The 21971-nt window shown below is 43.0% G+C and overlaps 1 protein-coding gene across 1 annotated transcript in view; it reads right to left on the reverse strand.

The window, feature by feature from the left end:
* The window catches only part of gigyf2 (GRB10 interacting GYF protein 2), a 56478-nt gene that overhangs the window by 22828 nt on the left and 11679 nt on the right, over window positions 1-21971 (reverse strand). The window contains exons 2-16 of the mRNA XM_062987372.1: window positions 18116-18169; window positions 16372-16513; window positions 16192-16287; window positions 14061-14169; window positions 11823-11931; window positions 9751-9791; window positions 9613-9645; window positions 9307-9486; window positions 6570-6796; window positions 6332-6476; window positions 5926-6138; window positions 4759-4949; window positions 2612-2768; window positions 2296-2462; window positions 1024-1118 (exon numbers count right to left, since the gene is read on the reverse strand). Of these exons, the coding sequence (XP_062843442.1) occupies window positions 1024-1118; window positions 2296-2462; window positions 2612-2768; window positions 4759-4949; window positions 5926-6138; window positions 6332-6476; window positions 6570-6796; window positions 9307-9486; window positions 9613-9645; window positions 9751-9791; window positions 11823-11931; window positions 14061-14169; window positions 16192-16287; window positions 16372-16513; window positions 18116-18153 (1943 nt within the window). The 5' untranslated portion in view covers window positions 18154-18169. The remainder of the gene's footprint in view (window positions 1-1023; window positions 1119-2295; window positions 2463-2611; window positions 2769-4758; window positions 4950-5925; window positions 6139-6331; window positions 6477-6569; window positions 6797-9306; window positions 9487-9612; window positions 9646-9750; window positions 9792-11822; window positions 11932-14060; window positions 14170-16191; window positions 16288-16371; window positions 16514-18115; window positions 18170-21971) is intronic.

Genomic DNA, 21971 nt, shown 5'->3' on the forward strand with positions numbered 1-21971 from the left:
CTTTCAGGGACATCGGCCGATAGCCGATTCCGATCGGGGGGATTAGCAGTAAATAAACTTAAAAAGAGCCTCACAGTAAAGATAAACCGGAGCAGCGCGCGCGTGTGTGTGTGTCTGTGCCTTTAGAAGACACGCTTTGTTCACAGTATCGCTATAAGTGATTAATTGATTCATGAATTGATTCGTTTTTATGTGAAGCGTAAGTTTCTCTTCTCGGTTATCTTTTCGTGTTTACTGTTATTAATTAAATGTCGTCGTTTTAAATAAACACCAGCTACTACAGAACATTCTGTGTGACTCTCTTACATTAAAAAGCTTAATTAAACTGCTATTACCACAGATCTGTAACAGAGTCAGACTCGTTCCGTCTAAGGAGCTAAAAGTTCAGCAGATGATCCTGAACTAACGAATTTGGTAATTAATAAACTTTTGCCTCGGATTGGCTCTGTAACGTTTCTGTTCTCATTTACATCACAAGTAAGAACCACTTACGATTTACCAAAGTGAACCAGGAGTTTATATAACGTGCTGATAGAATCGACTCAGATGTGACCGGGTTGAATTATCTTTTTAAAGTAAATATTACAATCAGCTAAATTACATCGTAAGAGCTTTCACTGTGGTTTCTGTACGATTGTTGATGGTTGGTGCTTCGTAGCTCAAAGTCTGGATCAATCCACTGAGCTGTTAACTTAACATGGTCTTTATATATCACACGATCGGATCGGCTACTTTTAGGAAATATCGCCGATCGCATATTTTGATTAAAAATCGGCCGATACCGATTCGTAGCCGATCGATCGTCCCATTTCTAGTCATAATTGTAAGTCGCTTTGGATAAAAGCGTCTGTTAAAATGATGAAAATGTAAATGTATTGTATTTTACAAAGCGAATATGTAAAGCAAATATGTTTATATTTACAGCTCTGAAGATAAAAACTGAAAGCCTTCCATGGATATGTAGCTGACAATATATTGCAACTATAACAATAAAGGAGTGAAAAGACCAGTGAAGTGACCTACCTCAGCAAGTACTGGTACTGCAGTTGCTGAATCTGATAAAGGTTTAGGGCATTGAGCTCCTGTTGTCTCTTTATTCTATCTTGATCAGGATCTCCCTGTACACAACACACACACACACACACACACACACACACACATTTTAACAACTCATTGTAGAAGTTTGACAATATTAACAATGAAAAACAACCAAAAATGAATTATTTAATGGATGCAGTTAACAGGGTTTCCACAGGTAGGTTAAATGCCTTTTAAGCCTTGAGAGGTATTTTAAATTTAAATTAAGAATATGCAAACATCTGACAAAAAGTTTCACTATCAAATTAATCAGTGTTATCATGGACTTTACATGCCTAATGAGCAGAACAACTATTATTATGCCTCATGCTCTAACGCATACTGTAGATAGTACTCTGTTGACCTATCGTCTATGTTTGACAATCGTCTTTTTATCTGTTCCAAAAAGTCACTGAAAAACTAAAGATTGACATGACATGTCCCTTTAAGTGTATTTAACCTTTTGATTTATGCATTTGGGCCATTTCCACCACATCGGTGCCATTTCCATCCCCAGGACATTATATGTATAATGTACACCGACCAGGCATGAACAAAGTCTATGTTAAAAACTCCTGTTACTCATATATACAGATCAAACATAACATCATGACCACCTTCCTAATATTGTGTTGGTCCCCCTTTTGCTACCAAAACAGCCCTGACCTGTCGAGGCATGGAGTCTGACACCTTTCTATCAGAACCGGCATTAACTTCTTCAGCAATTTGAGCTCGTCTGTTGGATCGGACCACACGGGCCAGCCTTCGCTCCCCACGTGCATCAATGAGCCTTGGCCAACCATTACCCACCCTGTCACCGGTTTACCACTGTTCCTTCCTTGGAAGCAGTTTTGGAGATGCTCTGACCCAGTCGTCTAGCCATCACAATTTGGCCCTTGACAAACGCTCAAATCCTTACGCTTGCTCATTTTTCCAGCTTCTAACACATCAACTTTGAGGAAAAAATGTTCACTCGCTGCTCAATATATCCCACCCACTAAAACAGGTACCGTGATGACCAATACACATTCTGAGTAATTAAGTGTGTGTTTCTAGATTCAGTGTTGAACAAAGATAAAAAATGAAGTTTAATTCATTCAATGGAGTTACTGAACGCAAATGACACCCATTCAGTGGAATGGCTCATTTAATGCAACCACTGTAAGCAGATTCAGTTCTAGTCTTAAGAAACTGTAATGCATTGCTGCACATTATTACCAGTATGGGTGGAGGTGCTGGGCCAGGAGCGAAAGGCACTCTGCCCCACATCTTAAAAAGTTCTCCTAAAGGATGGAAACCCTCATCACAGCCTCGCTTCACCAACAGGGTCATTGTGAAATACCCGGCCTGGAACCACTCCGACATCTCGTGGTTATTGAACGGACCTGCGACAAGACAGAACAAACAAACAAAAACAACGGACACATGGTTCATTGATGTGTTTTCCTATCGTACCATCTCTCACCATGCCACCCATATTAAAGAGGTCATCAAAAGGAGGCTAAGAGCAGCGTATAGAGACGCCAGTTCTCACCCTGAATCTCTCCCTGAGGATCCTTATAGTACCATTTGAGTGCGGCCTCGTGGGACAGCGGAAGGCTCGTGGGTTTGGGTCGCTTGGCACTCTTGCTGCCCAGTCGCTCATCCTCCGCGACTCCATCGTGGAGATACGCCACCATTTTCTCGGCTTCCTGTTTCCAAGACGAAGAAAACAGCTTAGATCATGTGTCCTTTTAAACGTCAAGAGACGAAGCGTAAAAAAAGCAGCTTTACGTGAACGTTCATGCAGAAGAAGTGTCCAGACGGTCAGCTACCCCACCCAGTCAGCTACCCCACCCATCTATGCTGTTATTAGTTACAGATGTGTAAGTGGGTACCAGTGGAGAATAGCTTTATTTGTTTAGTGCAAACAAACACAGGCCTTGCTCTGGGGCCCACAGTAACCATCTTGCAGATACTAGTTCAGTATCTTAACCGCTGAACAACCACTGTCCTTGGCTGCTTAGCTATTTCTGGTTTAGTGGCAGAGTGTTGGAACTCACAAGTACGAATCTCATGTTCCCTACATAGTGCACTAGATTGTATATTAGAAAATAATTTATGTTCCTTACTTACTGCACTAGATAGTGTACTAGATAATAGACTTATGTTTCTTACATGATGCTTTAGGTAGCGTATTAGTTAACGGATTTAGGTTCCCTACATAGTGCACTAAATTGTATATCAGGTAACGGATTTATGTTCCCTACATAGTGCACTAGATAGAATTTTAGATATGAATTTATGTTCCCTACGTAGTGCACTAGATAGTGAATTAGACAATTGGTTTATGTTCCCTACGCAGTGCACTATATAGTGAATCACGGATTTATGTTCCCTACATAGTGCACTAGATAGTATTAGATAACGCATTCATGTTCACTACACAGTGCACTAGAAAATATAACTAGATGACGATTTGTGTTCCTTACATAGTGCACTAGACAGTATATTAGACACTTGATTTAAGTTCCCTGCATAGTGCACTAGAAAGTATAACTAGATGATGATTTGTTTTCCTTACATAGTGCACTAGATAGTGTATAACATAATTAATTATGTTCCCTACATAGTGCACTAGAAAGTATATTAGACACTTGATTTATGTTCCCTACACAGTGCGCTAGATTGTATATTAGATAACGGATTTAATACGCGATCTGAAAAAAGTCTGTGTCGGCTGCGTGCGCGCTCTTGGCCGCTCGTTCTAGATTCCGGGAGATTTTATCTGACTTGCGGGCATCAGGGAGCCGCTATGTATATGACTTGGGATGTCTGGTCCTCAAAACTGATGCAATTACGACCTCTGCTGGCTGGTTGACGGCGTCTGCACAGAGTAGAGGAATAATGCTCTCCGTGCACAGGGCTGATTCGCATGGCTGAACTCGGCTGGTGCAGGTGAAAAAATGCAGTCGGCTACCGCTCACGTGTCGGAGGGGGCGCGTGTCAGTTCGCTCTCCTCAATCAAGGTCAAGGGTCAGCACCAGTAGAGAGGAAATGTCAAACACAGTCATGGACAATTTAGTGTCTCCGATTTACCTCAATTGCACGTCTTTGGACTGTGAGAGGAAACCGGCGCTCCCGGGGGAAACCCAGGCAGACACGAGGAACACATGCAAACTCCACACAGAAAGGACCCGGACCGCCCCACCTGGGGATTGAACCCAGGACCTTCTTGCTGTGAGGTGACAGTGCTACCCACTGAGCCAATGTGCCACCTGTTGAGTGTAATATTTGTAACAGACTGCAACCTACTGACTATAGAAAAGTATATTCTAAATGCTGAACTAGCTAAAGTCATGACATTTAGGTTTATCTAACTGCTATGTTCTAGTCTTTTTATTCCATTAAGCCAAAAGCCTTGTTGATATTAAAAAGTGATTTTTTTTTTTGTTTGATATTATGAAGGAATGCAGTGAGCTTGTGGGTTATGGATTAACCTTCAACTAATGTCGTTTATCAGTTTAAAAAAACAATAAAAAATATAAGTTATGCTTATGAGAGCATCCACACCTTTCCTTGCTCTAACATCTAAATTAATAAATACTGTCTAGCTTTCTGAACGCTGCATATTTTTTTCATTTAATTAATATTTTTACTTTTTGAAGTCACAAACCAAACTATTTAGCTTGCCCCACCAACCTGCTCAAAGTGCTTGAGGCCCTCGTCCTCATCTGCATCAGTGGTTGTGGGCTGTCTGATGGGAGCTATGATAGTCTTGGCAAAGGGAAGAGCGGTGGGTGTTGGCACTGGCACCTCGACAGGATTGGGCTGCTGAGGCGGAGGTGCTACTGGCTGCGGGGGTAACACTGACAGGGACGGGGCTGGAAGATCTGAAACATTCAAACAAATAGGGGATTAAAAGACACTACTGAACAATAAAAACATATTAGGAAAGAGTAAAGCAAATCAAATCCATATACATTGATCAGCCATAATATTAAAACCACCTCCTTGTTTCTACTCTCACTGTCCATTTTATCAGCTCCACTTACCATATAGGAGCACTTTGTAGATCTACAATTACTGACTGTAGTCCATCCGTTTCTCTGCATGCTTTGTTACCCCCTTTCATGCTGTTCTTCAATGGTCAGGACTCTCCCAGGACCACCAAAGAGTAGGTATTATTTAGGTGGTGGATCATTCTCAGCACTGCAGCGACACTGACATGGTGGTGGTGTGTTAGTGTGTGTTGTGCTGGTATGAGTGGATCAGACACAGCAGCGCTGATGGAGTTTTTAAACACCTCACTGTCCCTGCTGGACTAAGAATAGTCCACCAACCACAAATATCCAGCCAACAGTGCCCTGTGAACAGCGTCCTGTGACCACTGATGAAGGTCTAGAAGATGACAGACTCAAACGGCAGCAATAGATGAGCGATCGTCTCTGACTTTACATCTACAAGGTGGACCAACTAGGTAGGAGTGTCTAATAGAGTGGACAGTGAGTGGACACGGTATTTAAAAACTCCAGCAGCGCTGCTGTGTCTGATCCACTCATACCAGCACAACACACACTAACACACTAATGCTGAGAATGATCCACCACTTATATAATACCTGCTCTGTGGTGGTCCTGTGGGGGGTCCTGACCATTGAAGAACAGGGAAAGCAGGCTAAAAAAGCATGCAGAGTAACAGATGGACTACAGTCAGTACTTGTAGAACTACAAAGTGCTTCTATATGGTAAGTGGAGCTGGTCAAATGGACAGTGTGTGTAAAAACTAGGAGGTGGTTTTAATGTTATGGCTTCAGGTAAATTAGACTTGAGCTGCCTGTCTGAACAAAGGTTAAGCCTTGGAACTTACCTGTTAGTGTGCTAAGTGTAGTTGTACTGTGTGGTAAAGAGATGGGTGGAGCATGTATAGTAGCAGCATTTGCTCTGATTTCAGGTGCAGCTGTTCTTTTGGGCTCTTCTGGCCTCTCAGGCTGGCAAGAGGGCAAAGATATGGGCACGGTTGGCTCTGGAGGTGGTGGCAACGGAGCTGCCGAAGGAGAGGCCTCCTCTGATTTAGCACCATCTACATATAAAAGTAAAACATGCATGTTAACAACCTGGTACTAATAAAGCTATTTTAAGCAGAATAAACCAACAGCTTACATGCGATTAGATTTAAAGCCCATCCTACAAGCCAATAAAAAAAACAAGCCTATATAGCACTGAAACCACACCCTAAATTACAAAGTTTATGACATAGGAGCACAGTTTCTTACCCTCACTCCTAGCAGGTTGGCGCTTGCTGTCGGGTTCTTTAGGATGATCTCCTTCACTGTCATCTTTCTCAGACGGCTCGTCACACTCCTCCAGTGGCCGGAACTCCAGCTCTGCTTCTTCGAGAATTGGCTCCGTAGGGGCTTTCTGGTACGACGATAGACAAAGAAGTGCTTTAGGCTATACGTTAACTATCAGTGAACGCAGAAGGACGGCATGTTGCCACTCTCCTTGGCTCACCTTGAGTGGAAGGAAGGCCCCGGATGAGTCGAAGGTACCCGTCTCTTCCTCTGCGTCCTCCAAGCACCATTCGGGCAGACTGTCCCTCTCGTCTTCCATGCTGCCGCTGGCCGAGCGCGGCCTTCTGTAGACTCCTGCGCGTTCCTCCTCGCCCCGCAATTCCATAGGCAAGCGCCGCCGCTGCTGCTCAGGTTGTTCCCGCCAACCACCAGACACGCGTGGCCCGTCTGTGGAAAGGGAATAAGAGGGTACTGTTGTTAGGCCTGGGATAACTAATGCTGACAGGGGAAAGAGGTAGAATTATAAAATTATAGGGATGCCCAGTTGGAGCGTCTATGTTGTGCTATCAACCAGCCAGGCACCTGCACAGAGATGATTAGCTATGTGTCAGGAAGCCTGGTTTGTTTGTTAGTTTATTAGGATTTTAACGTCATGTTTTACACTTTGGTTACATTCATGACAGGAACGGTAGTTACTCATTACACAAGATTCATCAGTTCACAAGGTTATATCGAACAGAGTTATGGAAAATTTAGTGTCTCCAATTCACCTCACTTGCACGTCTTTGGACTGTTGGAGGAAACCGGAGCACCCGGAGTAAACCCACGCAGACACACAGAAAGGACCCGGACTGCCCCACCTGGGGATCGAACCCAGGACCTTCTTGCTGTGAGGCAACAGTGCTACCCACTAAGCCACCGTGGTCAGGAAGGCTGGGTAAATATTAGGGCTGTCGAAGTTAACGTGATAATAGCGCATTAACGCGATCTCAATTTAACGAGATTTTTTAAAAAAAATTGTGCCGTTAACGCAAATTCTATTTGGCCCTGCGAGTCATCCGTAGTTCATGTTGAGACTTGACCGTGCACCAACGTTTTAACGTCGGACTTGCCACCGTTTGTTTCATTTGCGGTTTGTTAACATAATGTAACCGAGCATTGTAGTGATGCACTTGCTTAATAAAAAAATAAATACACGGTATATTCACAAGTTGTCGGGAGCAGAACACTTTATTACTTCTTCTGTTACGGTACCGAATAGCAAACAGTTAGAGTCATACCGTTAGCCAAGCATGCTATTCCATGCACTATGGAAGCCCCAAAGGGTAAAACACACTCACAATGTTTGCTGATGGAGAAATTTTAACCTACAATCTGACATTTATACGAAGTCAAGGGTCTCTGCTGGATAGTATTACTGCCTAGTATGTGAGTGAATAAAACTCCCTTACAGTTTTCTCTTGTCCCAGCAGTTTTTAACATCAGTACATTTAGCATAAAATGTGTTCACCATTTTAATTGTAACATTTCAATTAAAAATCCTTGTTCTCTATAACATTTACACAGATTTTTTTTAAATGCGATTAATCGTGAATAACTATATGAAATTCTGAGATTAATCGCGATTAAAATTTTTAATCGTTTGACGAGTAAATATATAATGGAACATTGGAGAGCAGTAGATATGCAATAGTGCTCTGTGTGTAAACCAGTCTCAGCCAAGGTTAAAAGAAATGGTTTGCATATGCCTAACCCCCCATCCCAGTCAGGGTAAGGCTCTGCAGCAGTAAAGGAAAGATACATGTGTGTAACAATCTACAGCCACTTCTTATCACCTGTCAATGTTGGGTTCCCACACAGAGTTGTATCGCCTGTGTCCAGAAAAAGTCCAGAACTAACTACGGACTTTATTACAGTCTGGACTAATTAATGAAGAACTCCAATCGCTTGTTTACTGTATTATTATTATTTTGCTAGTTATTACTTTTAGTTTAATTTAATTGTGTATGTATAATGTGTAAATTCTCCTAATACAAATTATTATCCAGGCCAGGCAAGGAGGATGGGTCCCTGCTGTAAAATGTTATTTTAAGGGGGTTTTCATTGCCACTGTTGCCATCGGCTTGCTTAACAGGGTTTTTGGTCTGTCGGTCCTGGATAGTTGCAGTGTCTATTGTAAAAGGTGCTAAACACCGACCGGGCATAACATTATGACCACTGACAGGTGATGTGAATAACACTGATTATCTCTTCATCATGGCCCCTGTTAAGGATAAGGGGTAAGAATTTGGGCGAGTTTGACAAGGGCCAAATTGTGATGGCTAGACTACTTGGGTCAGAGCATCTCCAAAACTGCAGCTCTTGTGAGGTGTTTCCGGTCTGCAGTGGTCAGTATCTATTAAAAGTGGTACAAGGAAGGAACAGTGGTAAACCGGCGACAGGGTCATGGGCGGCCAAGGCTCATTGATGCACGCGGGGAGCGAAGGCTGACCCGTGTGGTCCGATCCGACAGACGAGCTACCTGATAGAAAGGTGTCAGGATACACGGTGCATTACAGCTTGTTGCATATGGGGCAGCAAAAGTGGGACCAACACAATATTAGGGAGGTGGTCATAATGTTATGCCTGATCGGTGTACAAATAAATTTGACCAGCCTTGTGACTCTCCCACCACACAGGCAGGTACCCGGAGCAGTCCGGAAGATCGCATACCCGGTCCAAACCCATCCTTGTTCATCAATGTTTTAGTACATCTATTATAAGTAACCATGACAACTAAAGTTACGACTTTATAATGAACCAAATAAATACTGAAGACAAAATGTTGTGCCTGGGGCACAGCATCAATCTCGCACCTATCAGAACGTGTAAGACAAGTAAGCATCAAAATAGAAGACCGTGTGTGTGTATGTGTGCGCTTACGAGAGAGTAGTAGGACAAATATACCGGGTACACACCTGGACTCGGCGGACACCATCGCTCGCCATCCCGCCGGGAGCCTGCCAGGCGCCAGCCGGCACCCTCCTCGTCCTCGCCGTTCTGCTCGTCCCTCGACAAGCGCCAATTCTCACTCTCGTAGCGCGTGAATTCGTGCTTTCGCACCAGGCCTGGACTGCCGTCCTCGTAATTTGCTCGCACTGCAAGACAGACAGAGAGCAAGCGCCATCTGACAAACAAATACTGAGCTCATATCGTTAATAATTTCCAAAATAATTAAAAAAAAACTTTAATACAAATGTATTGCCTGGGGTGAGACGACTTACAGTGGTTAAGCTGAAAGTGTGCTGGAGTTCCATCTAACAAAACAAAATGATGGTTTAAAAGTAATACACACACAACAACTCAACATTAAAAGCTGCAAACTGGTAACCAAAGCCAGAAAACACCAAACTTATACTAACCTGGTTCTTTTCGACTTGGTTTTTCAAATCTTCTGTCCCCCCTGGATCAAGAAAGGTAAAAACTGTTAAGATAACTTGAGGCTCATTTAATTATACACCGATCAGCCATAACATTAAAACCACCTCCTTGTTTCTACACTCATTGTCCATTTCATCAGCTCCACTTACCATATAGGAGCACTTTGTAGTTCTACAATGACTGACTGTAGTCCATCTGTTCCTCTGCATGCTTTGGTAGCCCCCTTTCATGCTGTCTTCAACGGTCAGGACCCCCACAGGACCACAACAGAGCAGGTATTATTTAGGTGGTGGATCATTCTCAGCACTGCAGTGACACTGACATGGTGTTGGTGTGTTAGTGTGTGTTGTGCTGGTATGAGTGGATAAGAAACAGCAGCGCTGCTGGAGTTTTTAAACACCTCACTGTCTCTGCTGGACTGAGAATAGTCCACCAACCAAAAATATCCAGCCAACAGCGTCCCATGGGCAGCATCCTGTGACCACTGATGACGGTCTAGAAGATGACCAACTCAAACAGCAGCAATAGATGAGTAATCATCTCTGACTTTACATCTACAAGGTGGACCGACTAGGTAGGAGTGTCTAATAGAGTGGACATTGAGTGGACACGCTATTTAAAAACTCTAGCAGAACACACACTGACATACCACCACCATGTCATTGTTACTGCAGTGCTGAGAATGATCCACCACCCAAATAATACCTGCTCTGTGGTGGTCCTGTGGGGGTCCTGACCATTGAAGATCAGAGTAAAAGCAGGTGAAAAAAGTATGTAGAGAAACAGATGGACTACAGTCAGTATTTGTAGAACTATAGTGCTCCTATATGGTAAGTGGAGCTGATAAAATGGACAGTAAGTGTAGAAACAAGGGGGTGATTTTAATGTTTTGGCTGTTCACTGAGAAGTATGAGATAAATGACTAAACATCAGTTATTACACAATAAATTGTTTGATTTATGCGGTCTGTTAAATGTAATTTGAATTCATTTCCTAAGGCTGACGTCTGATTTGCATCGAGAGCCCTTACCAACAGTCCCAACTTCAGGTGGGACTGTTTTGCATCAGTATGGTGTCTGACTGCATGTTAATCAATGCTCAAGTGGAGCAGCGATTTTTCTCATAAGCATATTTAGTTAGTACTTGTAATGGACTGTTGGCTAATAATTATTTGGGCACTACTAATTTTGAAGTTGAGGTGTTTTGTGTTGCAGATGCACAAACTACCCACAAACATCCGGACATAAAGGGCGGCTGTTACGAGGAGCCGAAAATGAAAAAACCAGGCATTCAGACGAGCCGAGGGATGCCAACTGTCTGTTGAGTGCCTGGGCAGGTTGGTACCACCACTGTGCTCGCAGTATTGGTGGGTTCGGTATGAGATTGCTGTGACACACAAGCAGCTTCAACTTGGTCATGCCACGATGAGTCCCACAGGCACACAGGCACTCAAAAAGCTAGCGAAAAACCTCTCCAGATGTTTTACGAAGTTTATGATCAGCTGCCCACATACACTGATCAGCCATAACATTAAAACCACCTCCTTGTTTCTACATTCACTGTCCATTTGATCAGCTCCACTTACCATATAGAAGCACTTTGTAGTTCTACAATTACTGACTGTAGTCCATCTGTTTCTCTACATATCTTTTTAGCCTGCTTTCACCCTGTTCTTCAATGGTCAGGACCCCCAGAGAGTAGGTATTATTTAGGAGGTGGGTCATTCTCAGCACTGCAGTGACACTGACATGGTGGTGGTGTGTTAGCGTGTGTTGTGCTGGTATGAGTGGATCAGACACAGCAGCACAGCTGAAGTTTTTAAATACCGTGTCCACTCACTTTCCACTCTAGTGGAGCTGATAACATGGACAGTGAGTGTAGAAACAAGGAGGTGGTTTTAATGTTATGGCTGATCGGTGCATTTATGGCTACAGAATGAGTAGTCAGATCACTAAATGTGATTGAAAATGTTGCAATAATCAATTCTAACTAGCCAATAAATGCCAAGTTCATAGACCCTATATAGAAAAGGCCTGTATCATGTGCGAACTACCTTTCCTCCCAGCTCTGGGAACGATGCATCTCTCTTCCTCCGCGACCAAAACCCCCCTCTACGTCATCAAAACTTCTTTGGTAAAAGCCTCCTTCTCCCCTTCCTCGACCTTAAAGCATGACACACACACACACACACACACACACACGCATGCACGCACAAACTCGATCAGAAACACACTGTGCCATACATAAGGAAACTGACTGCTCAGGAAACAGCACGACACGGTCACCTGTCAACCACAAAACGGTTTCTGCTTGGGGTGAGCGACAGGGCCAAAAAAGATGCTCGTGTCGGATCTTTTACTAAATCCAAACTTGTCCTGCCTAATGACTGAGCTTGATGTGAATTGAATGTGGAGCTACAGATCTCCATTATAAACCAGCAGTTTAAAGTGGCAATCTGGGATTCGCCCCTGCCAACCGTTAGTGACATACACCAGATCTCTTAACACACTCATGCGGTAAAAGTGTTCTGACACGAACATGAAAGCTGTCTTATTCATTTATGTTCTTTAAATCATGACTGGCATAACCACTGCGCATACACAAACGGGAAGCTGTTTAGTGTCAGGATGGAGTCTGATTGCACGTAAAACCCCCGTGTAAAGGAGAACTTTCAGATCGCTGAAAAGTTAAAAGTGGCACGGGTTAAAAATTATGTTTTGTACATTTTTGTTTGTAAATTAACAAAAAATATATACATTAAATCCTGATGTATCAAATATGATACAAAACTCAAATATGCAAGCTTTTATTTAATTTCTTTTTTTTTTGTTATTTCACAGAAGGTCAAACTCAAATTTGTTCAAAAAATGCTTTGGTGGTTCAGGCATAGCATTATGACCACCTACCTAACTGACTGGTCTGCGGGCCATGCAGCCCCATGCGCAACAAACTGCGATGCACTGTGTATTCTGACACCTTTCTATCAGAACCAGCATTAACTTCTTCAGCAATTTGAGCTACAATGGCTCGTCTGTCGGATCGGACCAAACGGGGCCAGCCTTCGCTCCCCGCGTGCATCGATGAGCCTTGGCCGCCCATGATCCTGTCGCCGGTTTACCACTGTTCCTTCCTTGGACCACTTTTGATAGATACTGACCACTGCAGACCGGAAACACCCCACAAGAGCTGCAGTTTTGGAGATGCTCTGACCCAGTCGTCTAGCCATCACAATTTCGCTCAAATCCTTACACTCGCCCATTTTTCCTGCTTCTAACACTTCAACTTTGAGGATAAAATGTCATGCTTCAATGACTTCTTTATTAGGATTTTAACATCATGTATTACACACTTTGGTTACATTCATGACAGGAACGGTATTTACTGGTTACACAGGATTCATCAGTTCACATGTTTAATGTCAAACAGTCATGGACAATTTCATTATCTCCAATTCACCTCAATTGCATGTCTTTGGACTGTGGGAGGAAACCAGAGCTCCCGGAGAAAACCCACATAGACACAGAGAGAACATGCAAACTCCACACAGAAAAGAACCGGGACCGCCCCACCTGGGAATCGAACCCAGGACGGCAAAACTTTTACTTCTATATTGTTTCATTAAGCTTCTTAATCGCAGAGATCTTGGTATACTGTATTTCTTAGCGAGTTCAGTTAAGGCACGTGAGATGCGGCAAAACTTTTACTTCTATATTGTTTCATTAAGCTTCTTAATCGCGGAGATTTTGGAATACTGTATTTCTTAGCGAGTTCAGTTAAACCACCGCGCACTTTGCTGCGTTGGGCTCGCGATTTTTGCGGTTGCAGCGGCGCTCAAAGCGCAAAAGCTTCTCATATGTGAAACACTTACCACTTTATTTACATCACTTAGAATGCGAAGTAGTGATGTGTAGGTTAGAATCTGGGCTCGTTCTGTCGTTACTGTATGTTGAACTTTATGAGACGTACCCTAACTATTTTATTTCTGCAGTAAGTTGAAGCACTTTGCTTTGTGTACGGAATGCCATAAACACACGTTGCACTTTGTTTAATATGGAGCACTTGAGAATTTGATAATATGGACATAAACCCTGTTTACATTTAGTTTTTGTGCTATATTTTATCCCAGCTGTTTAACTGTCATGTCACAGGCTCTGTTTCTGCTGATGATGCACCACTTCCTCTGTAAAAACCAAAACCAGTTCATAAACACGTCTGTTATTTTTTTTTTGTTTTTCTCAGATTTAACTGGGGAGGGGAGAGAAACGGTGGGTCTGTGGTTAAGCGTGCTTACCGCGGCCACGTGACGTACTTCGACCTCGCGGCGCCCCAGCCACTACACCTCCACCTCGCCCGGTAAGACGCAGCACTGCTGCACTGTTTACAGACATGGAGAAGTTTCTCTGTGGAGACACACAAATATGTATTTATTTATTATGATTTTAACGTCGTTTTACACACTTTAGTTACATTCAGGACAGGACAGATACAGTTACTGGTTACACAAGATTCATCAGTTCAATTATTTCATGGACAATTTAGTATCTCCAATTCACCTCACTTGTCTTTGGACTGTTAGAGAAACCCATACAGACATAAGGAGAACAAGCAAACTACACACAGAAAGGATACGGGCCGGGAATCGAACCCATGGCCTTCTTACTGTGAGGCGACATTAATGCCCACCGAGCCCCTGTGCCGCCGACACACAAATATATCCATTTAGCAGTATAGTTAATGGGCCTACATGACACACCAAACACGATAAAGTGGCGCAGAGGTAAAACACGCTAGCACACCAGAGCTGACATCTCAAACTCATCGATTAGGATCAGAGCTCTGCCACACGGGCAGCCTGGGCACCTACACGAACAACCATTGGCAATTACAACCTCTACTGGCTGACCTCTGACAGAGACTAGGGATAATGAGGATCAGGGTGTGTCTCTCCGTACACAAAGCTGATCCACATATGAACTTGCCTAATTCAGGTGAAACGATGCAATCAACTACCGTTTTACACTTTGGTTACATTCATGACAGGAACGGTAGTTACTCGTTACACAAGGGTTCGTCAAACGTTTCCTGTAAGTCTTCACCAGGTTTGCACACACTGTAGCTGGTATTTTGGCCCATTCCTCCATGCAGATCTCCTCTAGAGCAGTGATGTTTTGGGGCTGTCGCTGGGCAACACGGACTCCACAAATTTTCTATGGGGTTGAGGTCTGGAGACTGGCTAGGCCACTCCAGGACCTTGAAATGCTTTTTACGGAGCCACTCCTTCGTTGCCCGAGCGGTGTGTTTGGGATCATCGTCATGCTGGAAGACCCAGCCATGTTCCATCTTCAATGCTCTAACTGATGGAAGGAGGTTTTGGCTTAAAATCTCACGATACATGGCCCCGTTCATTCTTCCCTTAACACGGATCAGTCGTCCTGTCCCCTTTGCAGAAAAACAGCCCCAAAGCATGATGTTTCCACCCCCATGCTTCACAGTAGGTATGGTGTTTACTCAGCATTCTTCTTCCTCCAAACACGACGAGTTGAGTTTTTACCAAAAAGTTCCATTTTGGTTTCATCTGACCACATGATATTCTCCCAATCCTCTTCTGGATCATCCATATGCTCTCTGGCAAACTTCAGACGGGCCTGGACATGTACTGGCTTAAGCAGGGGGACACGCCTGGCACTGCAGGATTTGAGTCCCTCTCGGCGTAGTGTGTTACTGATGGTAGCCTTTGTTACTTTGGTCCCAGCTCTCTGCAGGTCATTCATCAGGTCCCTCCGTGTAGTTCTGGGATTTTTGCTCACTGTTCTCATGATCATTTTGACCCCACGGGATCGAGGGAGATTATCAATGGTCTTGTATGTCTTCCATTTTCTTACAATTGCTCCCACAGTTGATTTATTCACACCAACCTGCTTGCCTATTGTAGATTCACTCTTCCCAGCCTGGTGCAGGTCTACAATTTTCTTCCTGGTGTCCTTCGACAGCTATTTGGTCTTGGCCATGGTTGACTGTTTAAGGCTGTGGACAGGTGTCTTTTATACAGATAACGATGTCAAACCGGTGCCATTAATACAGGTAACGAGTGGAGGACAGAAGAGCTTCTTAAAGAATAAGTTACAGGTCTGTGAGAGCCAGAAATCTTGCTTGTTTGTTATTGACCAAATACTTATTTTCCACCATAATTTACAAATAAATTCTTTAAAAATCCTACAATGTGATTTCCTGGATTTTTTTTTCTCATTTTGTCTCTCATAGTTGAAGTGTACCTATGATGAACTGTAAGTAGATGACTTATCAGAATCCTCTCTACTTAGGCAGCATCTCACTAGGTTTTCAGACAGACCCATAGTTGTGTATATTACAGTAAGTAATCAGTAGCAAATAGCAAGTGAGTGGAACCACCTGACCAATCTCACCTGTTCCTCCTCTGTAAATGGGACAAGAGCCAGAGGAGGTAAGGGCTCTTCTTGTAAAATTGGCAGAAATTCCTTGTCATGAAGATCTACAGGAATCTATAGCAGACAAAAACAAAGACACACAAACATGAGCTTCAGAACTAATGTCATTGCACACTACATCCATGGCTCGCTTCCTACCTTGTTATCCTTTATATAAAGTGCTAGCATCTCTTCTCTACCGTAGCGATAGTCTGCAAGTTTATACTTTGGCAAGGCAGGCGAGAGCGGTGGGGAAGCAACGCTGCTGCTACCCCCCCCTCCACCAGACAAAGCACGGAGCCTGGGAAAAAGAGAAAATGACAGGAATCAAACCCTAGTTCAAAACTTCTGTACCGTTTGTAATTATTGGAATGCTGGTGACCATATGATAACGCTTTATTAATGCCAGACAAGGACGCTCAGGTGGCGCAGAGTGATGAGTCGCTAGCACACCAGCGCCGAGATTCTGAACTCCCCGGTTCGAATCTCGACTCCGCTACCGGTCGGACGCCCTCTAGCAGACAAAATTGGCCATCCAGTCTGCTAGGGTGGGAAATGACCGGATTAAACTGAGGGGTGGGGGCTGCGTAAGGATCCTGGTTGCGCAGGGCGCCTGCACAGCAGCGGCCGGTCTTACGAGCAAATCCACAGAGGTGTGGGTGTATAAGAAGGGAGTGTGTGTCAGTCGAGTCACCCCCTTCTTGGGCACCACTAGGAGTCCCCAACTGGCAGAAAAATTAGGGTAAAATGCAAATATATATATATATATATATATATATATATATATATATATATATATATATATATATATATATATATATATATATACATAAAAATATATACAATTGTTACAGATTATACAACAGTAAGTTACAGCTTTACAATTTGATAGGTTTCTAACCATGCTGATATTTGAAACAGTGGCATACCCCCCCTCCCACACACACACACACACACAAAAACTGTACAACTGCACCAAGTACGAACAAGAACCAAGTAAGAACAAAGCTTATGCACACAAACCTTATGCGCTTTGTATAGGTGTTTATACAAAACAGGAAACTGATAAAACAGATAACCTGAAGATAACATTTGAGCAGCCGGCTATTGAAAACCCACACTAGCTGACAGTTAAAGGTGGAGTGCACGTCTCAGGGCAGGACATGACCCATTCGACACCGCCCAGAAGCCAACAGAGAAGCAAGCTGGACTGTAATGTCAATGCACATTCTACAGAGCAATCTTTCATCTAACTGCACAATAAATGAAAGTGTACTGATTAACATGTGCAAATAATACAATAACACAAATTGTATGTCTTTATTCTTTATAAAAATTAGTTCTTTTCTCCTTTCTTCCTATCATCTGTGCTTGAAAACCATATGCATTTTGTAGCCTAATAAACTAAGGTTGGCTAGAAATTTTTTACCATAGCAAAAAATTAGTTGTTTGTTTGTTTATTAGGACTTCATGCTTCACACTTTCGTTACATTCATGACAGGAACGGTAGCTAGTTCACAAGGCCATATCGAACACAGTCATGGACAATCTAGTATCTAGTATCACCTGCATGTCTTTGGACTGTGGGAGGACCCGGAGGAAACCCACACGGACACAGGGAGAACATGCAAACTCCACACAGAAAGGACCCGGACCGCACCACCTGGGGATCGAACCCAGGACCTTCTTGCTGTGAGGCGATAGTGCTACCCACTTAGCCACCGTGCCGCCCTCATTTGTTGTAAAACTACTTTTTGGCAGGAGGTATTGTCAGTATTGAAGCATGACTTCAGTTCGTGCCTGCAACCAAATCACAGCCTCTACATCTTTACATATAAACTGAAGCTGTTCTTAAAGTGAAGAAAGTTTAATAATAAAACAATTTTTTAATAATATCACCTACCATTCTGGTCCAAAGTTGAGTGTCTGGGTTTCTGCCATTTTTTTTTCAGAAAGTCTAAAAAACAGAAAGAAAAAAAATTCAAGTCAAACTGCAAAACAATTCACAACTGACTTATGTCTGACTGGTGATTCCTAAATGCAAAAATATGCCCTCACATGTACACCCAAACAGCAAGTACACCCAAATATTGATTCCATAAGCAAAAACCCATTTAAAGTTTAAAATTCCTTGCAAAATTTGTTCTATTTTATTTATGCATTTTCTCCCATTTTGCTCCCAATTTAGCGTAGTCAATTTATCTTCCGCTGCTGGGGGATCCCTGATTGCAGTCGAGGTGGGTATATTGCTGCTCACGCCTCCTCTAACCCGTGTGCAGCCCTTAGCGGAACCCTTTTTCACCTATGCGCTCCGCACAGACGTCTCTCTATCTGCCATTCAGGGTCCTTAGCCAGCGTTTGAAGACCCCACCCACACAGCCCGGTCATCCCGCCCTAGCAGAAACGTGTCTGCTGCAGGCACTGCCAATCATGCGCGCTAGATGGCACCCAGCTGACCGGTAGCAACACCGAGTTTCGAACCAAGGAGTTCTAAATCTCGGCGCTGGTGTGCTAGCGGAATATCCCACTGAGTACGTTAGACTGCTTGTTAAATTTTTAATACTGAATGAACTAATGCTTGTTTATTATTAGGATTAGGATTTTAATGTCATGTTTTACACTTTGGTTACATTCATGACAGAAACGGTAGTTACTCGATACACAAGGTTAATCATTTCACAAGTTTTAACTCCAAACACAGTCATGGACAATTTGGTATCTCCAATTCAACTCAATAGCGCGTCTTTGGACTGTGGGAGGAAACTGGAGCTCCCGAAGACAGCTCCCACACAGACACAGGGAGAACATGCCCCACCGCCCCACCTGGGGATCAAACCCAGGACCTTCTTGGTTTGAGGAGACAGTGCTACCCACTAAGCCACCCGTGAAAAAACTAAAGTAAAAATATACAGAATAATGTGACTCGTTTAGCACATTATTATTAGCCAATTCAAAATTGCTGTTACATACAGCATAGTTCACAACAGAGCTCACTTAAAGTAGAACCTAAATCCTGTGCTTTAAATTGACCAGATCACACCAAACAGACTTCGGTACAGAACAAAAGTATACGTGATAAAACTATTCTACAAAACATGGATCCATGAGTGGGGATGCAAAACCGATAACTAGAAGCTCCAAACAAAATACAAAAGAGTCCAAACAAAATACAAAACAAGACTGAGTTTAATGCTAACAAGACTTTCGACATCATTAAATGAAAAGCAGCTTATGGTGGTAAATATGGCACTATGTTAAGTATAATATGAACATAAACATAATCATCTCTAACCTTGAGCATCTCTAACCTTGCATCTGTGCATTCACTATAAACATCAACCAATTTGCCATGCATATCTAAATGAAGCACTTTGTTACATACACATATCACTCACTCACATTCTTAACCGCTTATCCAATTATATATATATTAGAGATGGGACGATCGATCGGCTATGAATCGGTATCGGCCGATTTTTAATCAAAATATGCTATCGGCGATCGGCCGATATCTCCTAAAAGTAGCCGATCCGATCGTGTGATATATAAAGACCATGTTAAGTTAACAGCTCAATGGATTGATCCAGACGCCAACCATCACATCACCATTCATCAACCATCGTACAGAAACCACAGTGAAAGCTCTTCATGACCTAAAATAACATCATTAACTTTGTGCATCATACATACGATGTAATTTTGCTGATTGTAATATTTACTTTAAAAAGATAATTCAACCCGGTCACATCTGAGTCGATTCTATCAGCACGTTATATAAACTCCTGGTTCACTTTGGTAAATCGTAAGTGGTTCTTACTTGTGATGTAGATGAGAACAGAAAATGTTACAGAGCCAATCAGAGGCAAAAGTTTATTCATTAGCAAATTCGTTAGTTCAGGATCATCTGCTGAACTTTTAGCTCCTTAGACGGAACGAGTCTGACGGTCGGTTACAGATCTGTGGTAATAGCAGTTTAATTAAGCTTTTTAATGAAGCTTTTTAATGTAAGAGAGTCACACAGAATGTTCTGTAGTAGCTGGTGTTTATTTAAAACCACGACATTTAATTAATAACAGTAAACACGGAGAGATAACAGAAGAGAAACTTACGCTTCACATAAAAACGAATCAACTCATGAATCAATTAATCACTTATAGCGATACTGTGAACAAAGCGTATCTTCTAAGGGCGCACACACACACGCACACACGCACACACGCGCGCGCGCTGCTCCGGTTTATCTTCACGGTGAGGCTCTTTTTAAGTTTATTTATTTCATTTACTGCTAAACCCCCCCAACCCCCCCTCCCCCCGATCGCAATCGGCTATCGGCCGATGTCCCTGAAAGGAGATCGCAGATCGGAATCGGTGCCAAAAACCCCGATTGGCACATCTCTTATTTATCTCTTATTTATCTCTTATTTATATATATATATATATATATATATATATATATATATATATATATATATATAAAATATATAGGTGTTTGGACCCCCCTTCTCATTCAGTGGTTTTTCTAGATTTTTTTATTTTTCTACATTGTAGATTAATACTGAACACATCCAAACTATGAAGGAACACATATGGAATTATGTAGAAAACAAAAGTGTTAAACAAACCAGAATAGCCACATTCTGCTTTGATGACAGCTTTGTTAAGGTCAGAGCGAGAGGGTTAAGAACCTTTCGAGGTCACAACCTTTCGATTGATAACCCAAAGCTCTACTCGCTGAGCTACCGCTGTCCAAATAATGAAACAATATCTGTCTTTGACAATGCACTGAGAGAAGCCACTAAGCAGGCTATGGTCTACCCACAGAGAGTCGATCACAGTCTTGTCCTCTTGAGCTCAGCCAACAGGCAGAGAAACAAACAGATAGTACACTTAATCTTAGCCAAAATGCAGAGAAGTGATGTAAAAAACACAGGCATGGAATAACTACAGGGGTTGGACAAAATAACTGAAACACCTGGTTTTAGACCACAATAATTTATTAGTATGGTGTAGGGCCTCCTTTTGCGGCCAATACAGCGTCAATTCGTCTTGGAAATGACATATACAAGTCCTGCACAGTGGTCAGAGGGATTTTAAGCCATTCTTCTTGCAGGATAGTGGCCAGGTCACTACGTGATGCTGGTGGAGGAAAACGTTTCCTGACTCGCTTCTCCAAAACACCCCAAAGTGGCTCAATAATATTTAGATCTGGTGACTGTGCAGGCCATGGGAGATGTTCAACTTCACTTTCATGTTCATCAAACCAATCTTTCACCAGTCTTGCTGTGTGTATTGGTGCATTGTCATCCTGATACACGGCACCGCCATTGGATGCACATGGTCCTCCAGAATGGTTCGGTAGTCCTTGGCAGTGACGCGCCCATCTAGCACAAGTATTGGGCCAAGGAAATGCCATGATATGGCAGCCCAAACCATCACTGATCCACCCCCATGCTTCACTCTGGGCATGCAACAGTCTGGGTGGTACGCTTCTTTGGGCTTCTCCACACCGTAACTCTCCCGGATGTGGGGAAAACAGTAAAGGTGGACTCATCAGAGAACAATACATGTTTCACATTGTCCACAGCCCAAGATTTGCGCTCCTTGCACCATTGAAACCGACGTTTGGCATTGGCACGAGTGACCAAAGGTTTGGCTATAGCAGCCCAGCCGTGTATATCGACCCTGTGGAGCTCCCGACGGACAGTTCTGGTGGAAACAGGAGAGTCGAGGTGCACATTTAATTCTGCCGTGATTTGGAC

The sequence above is a fragment of the Trichomycterus rosablanca genome, chromosome 25 (genome assembly GCF_030014385.1).
Source record: "Trichomycterus rosablanca isolate fTriRos1 chromosome 25, fTriRos1.hap1, whole genome shotgun sequence".
NCBI classification, from domain to species: Eukaryota; Metazoa; Chordata; class Actinopteri; order Siluriformes; family Trichomycteridae; genus Trichomycterus; species Trichomycterus rosablanca.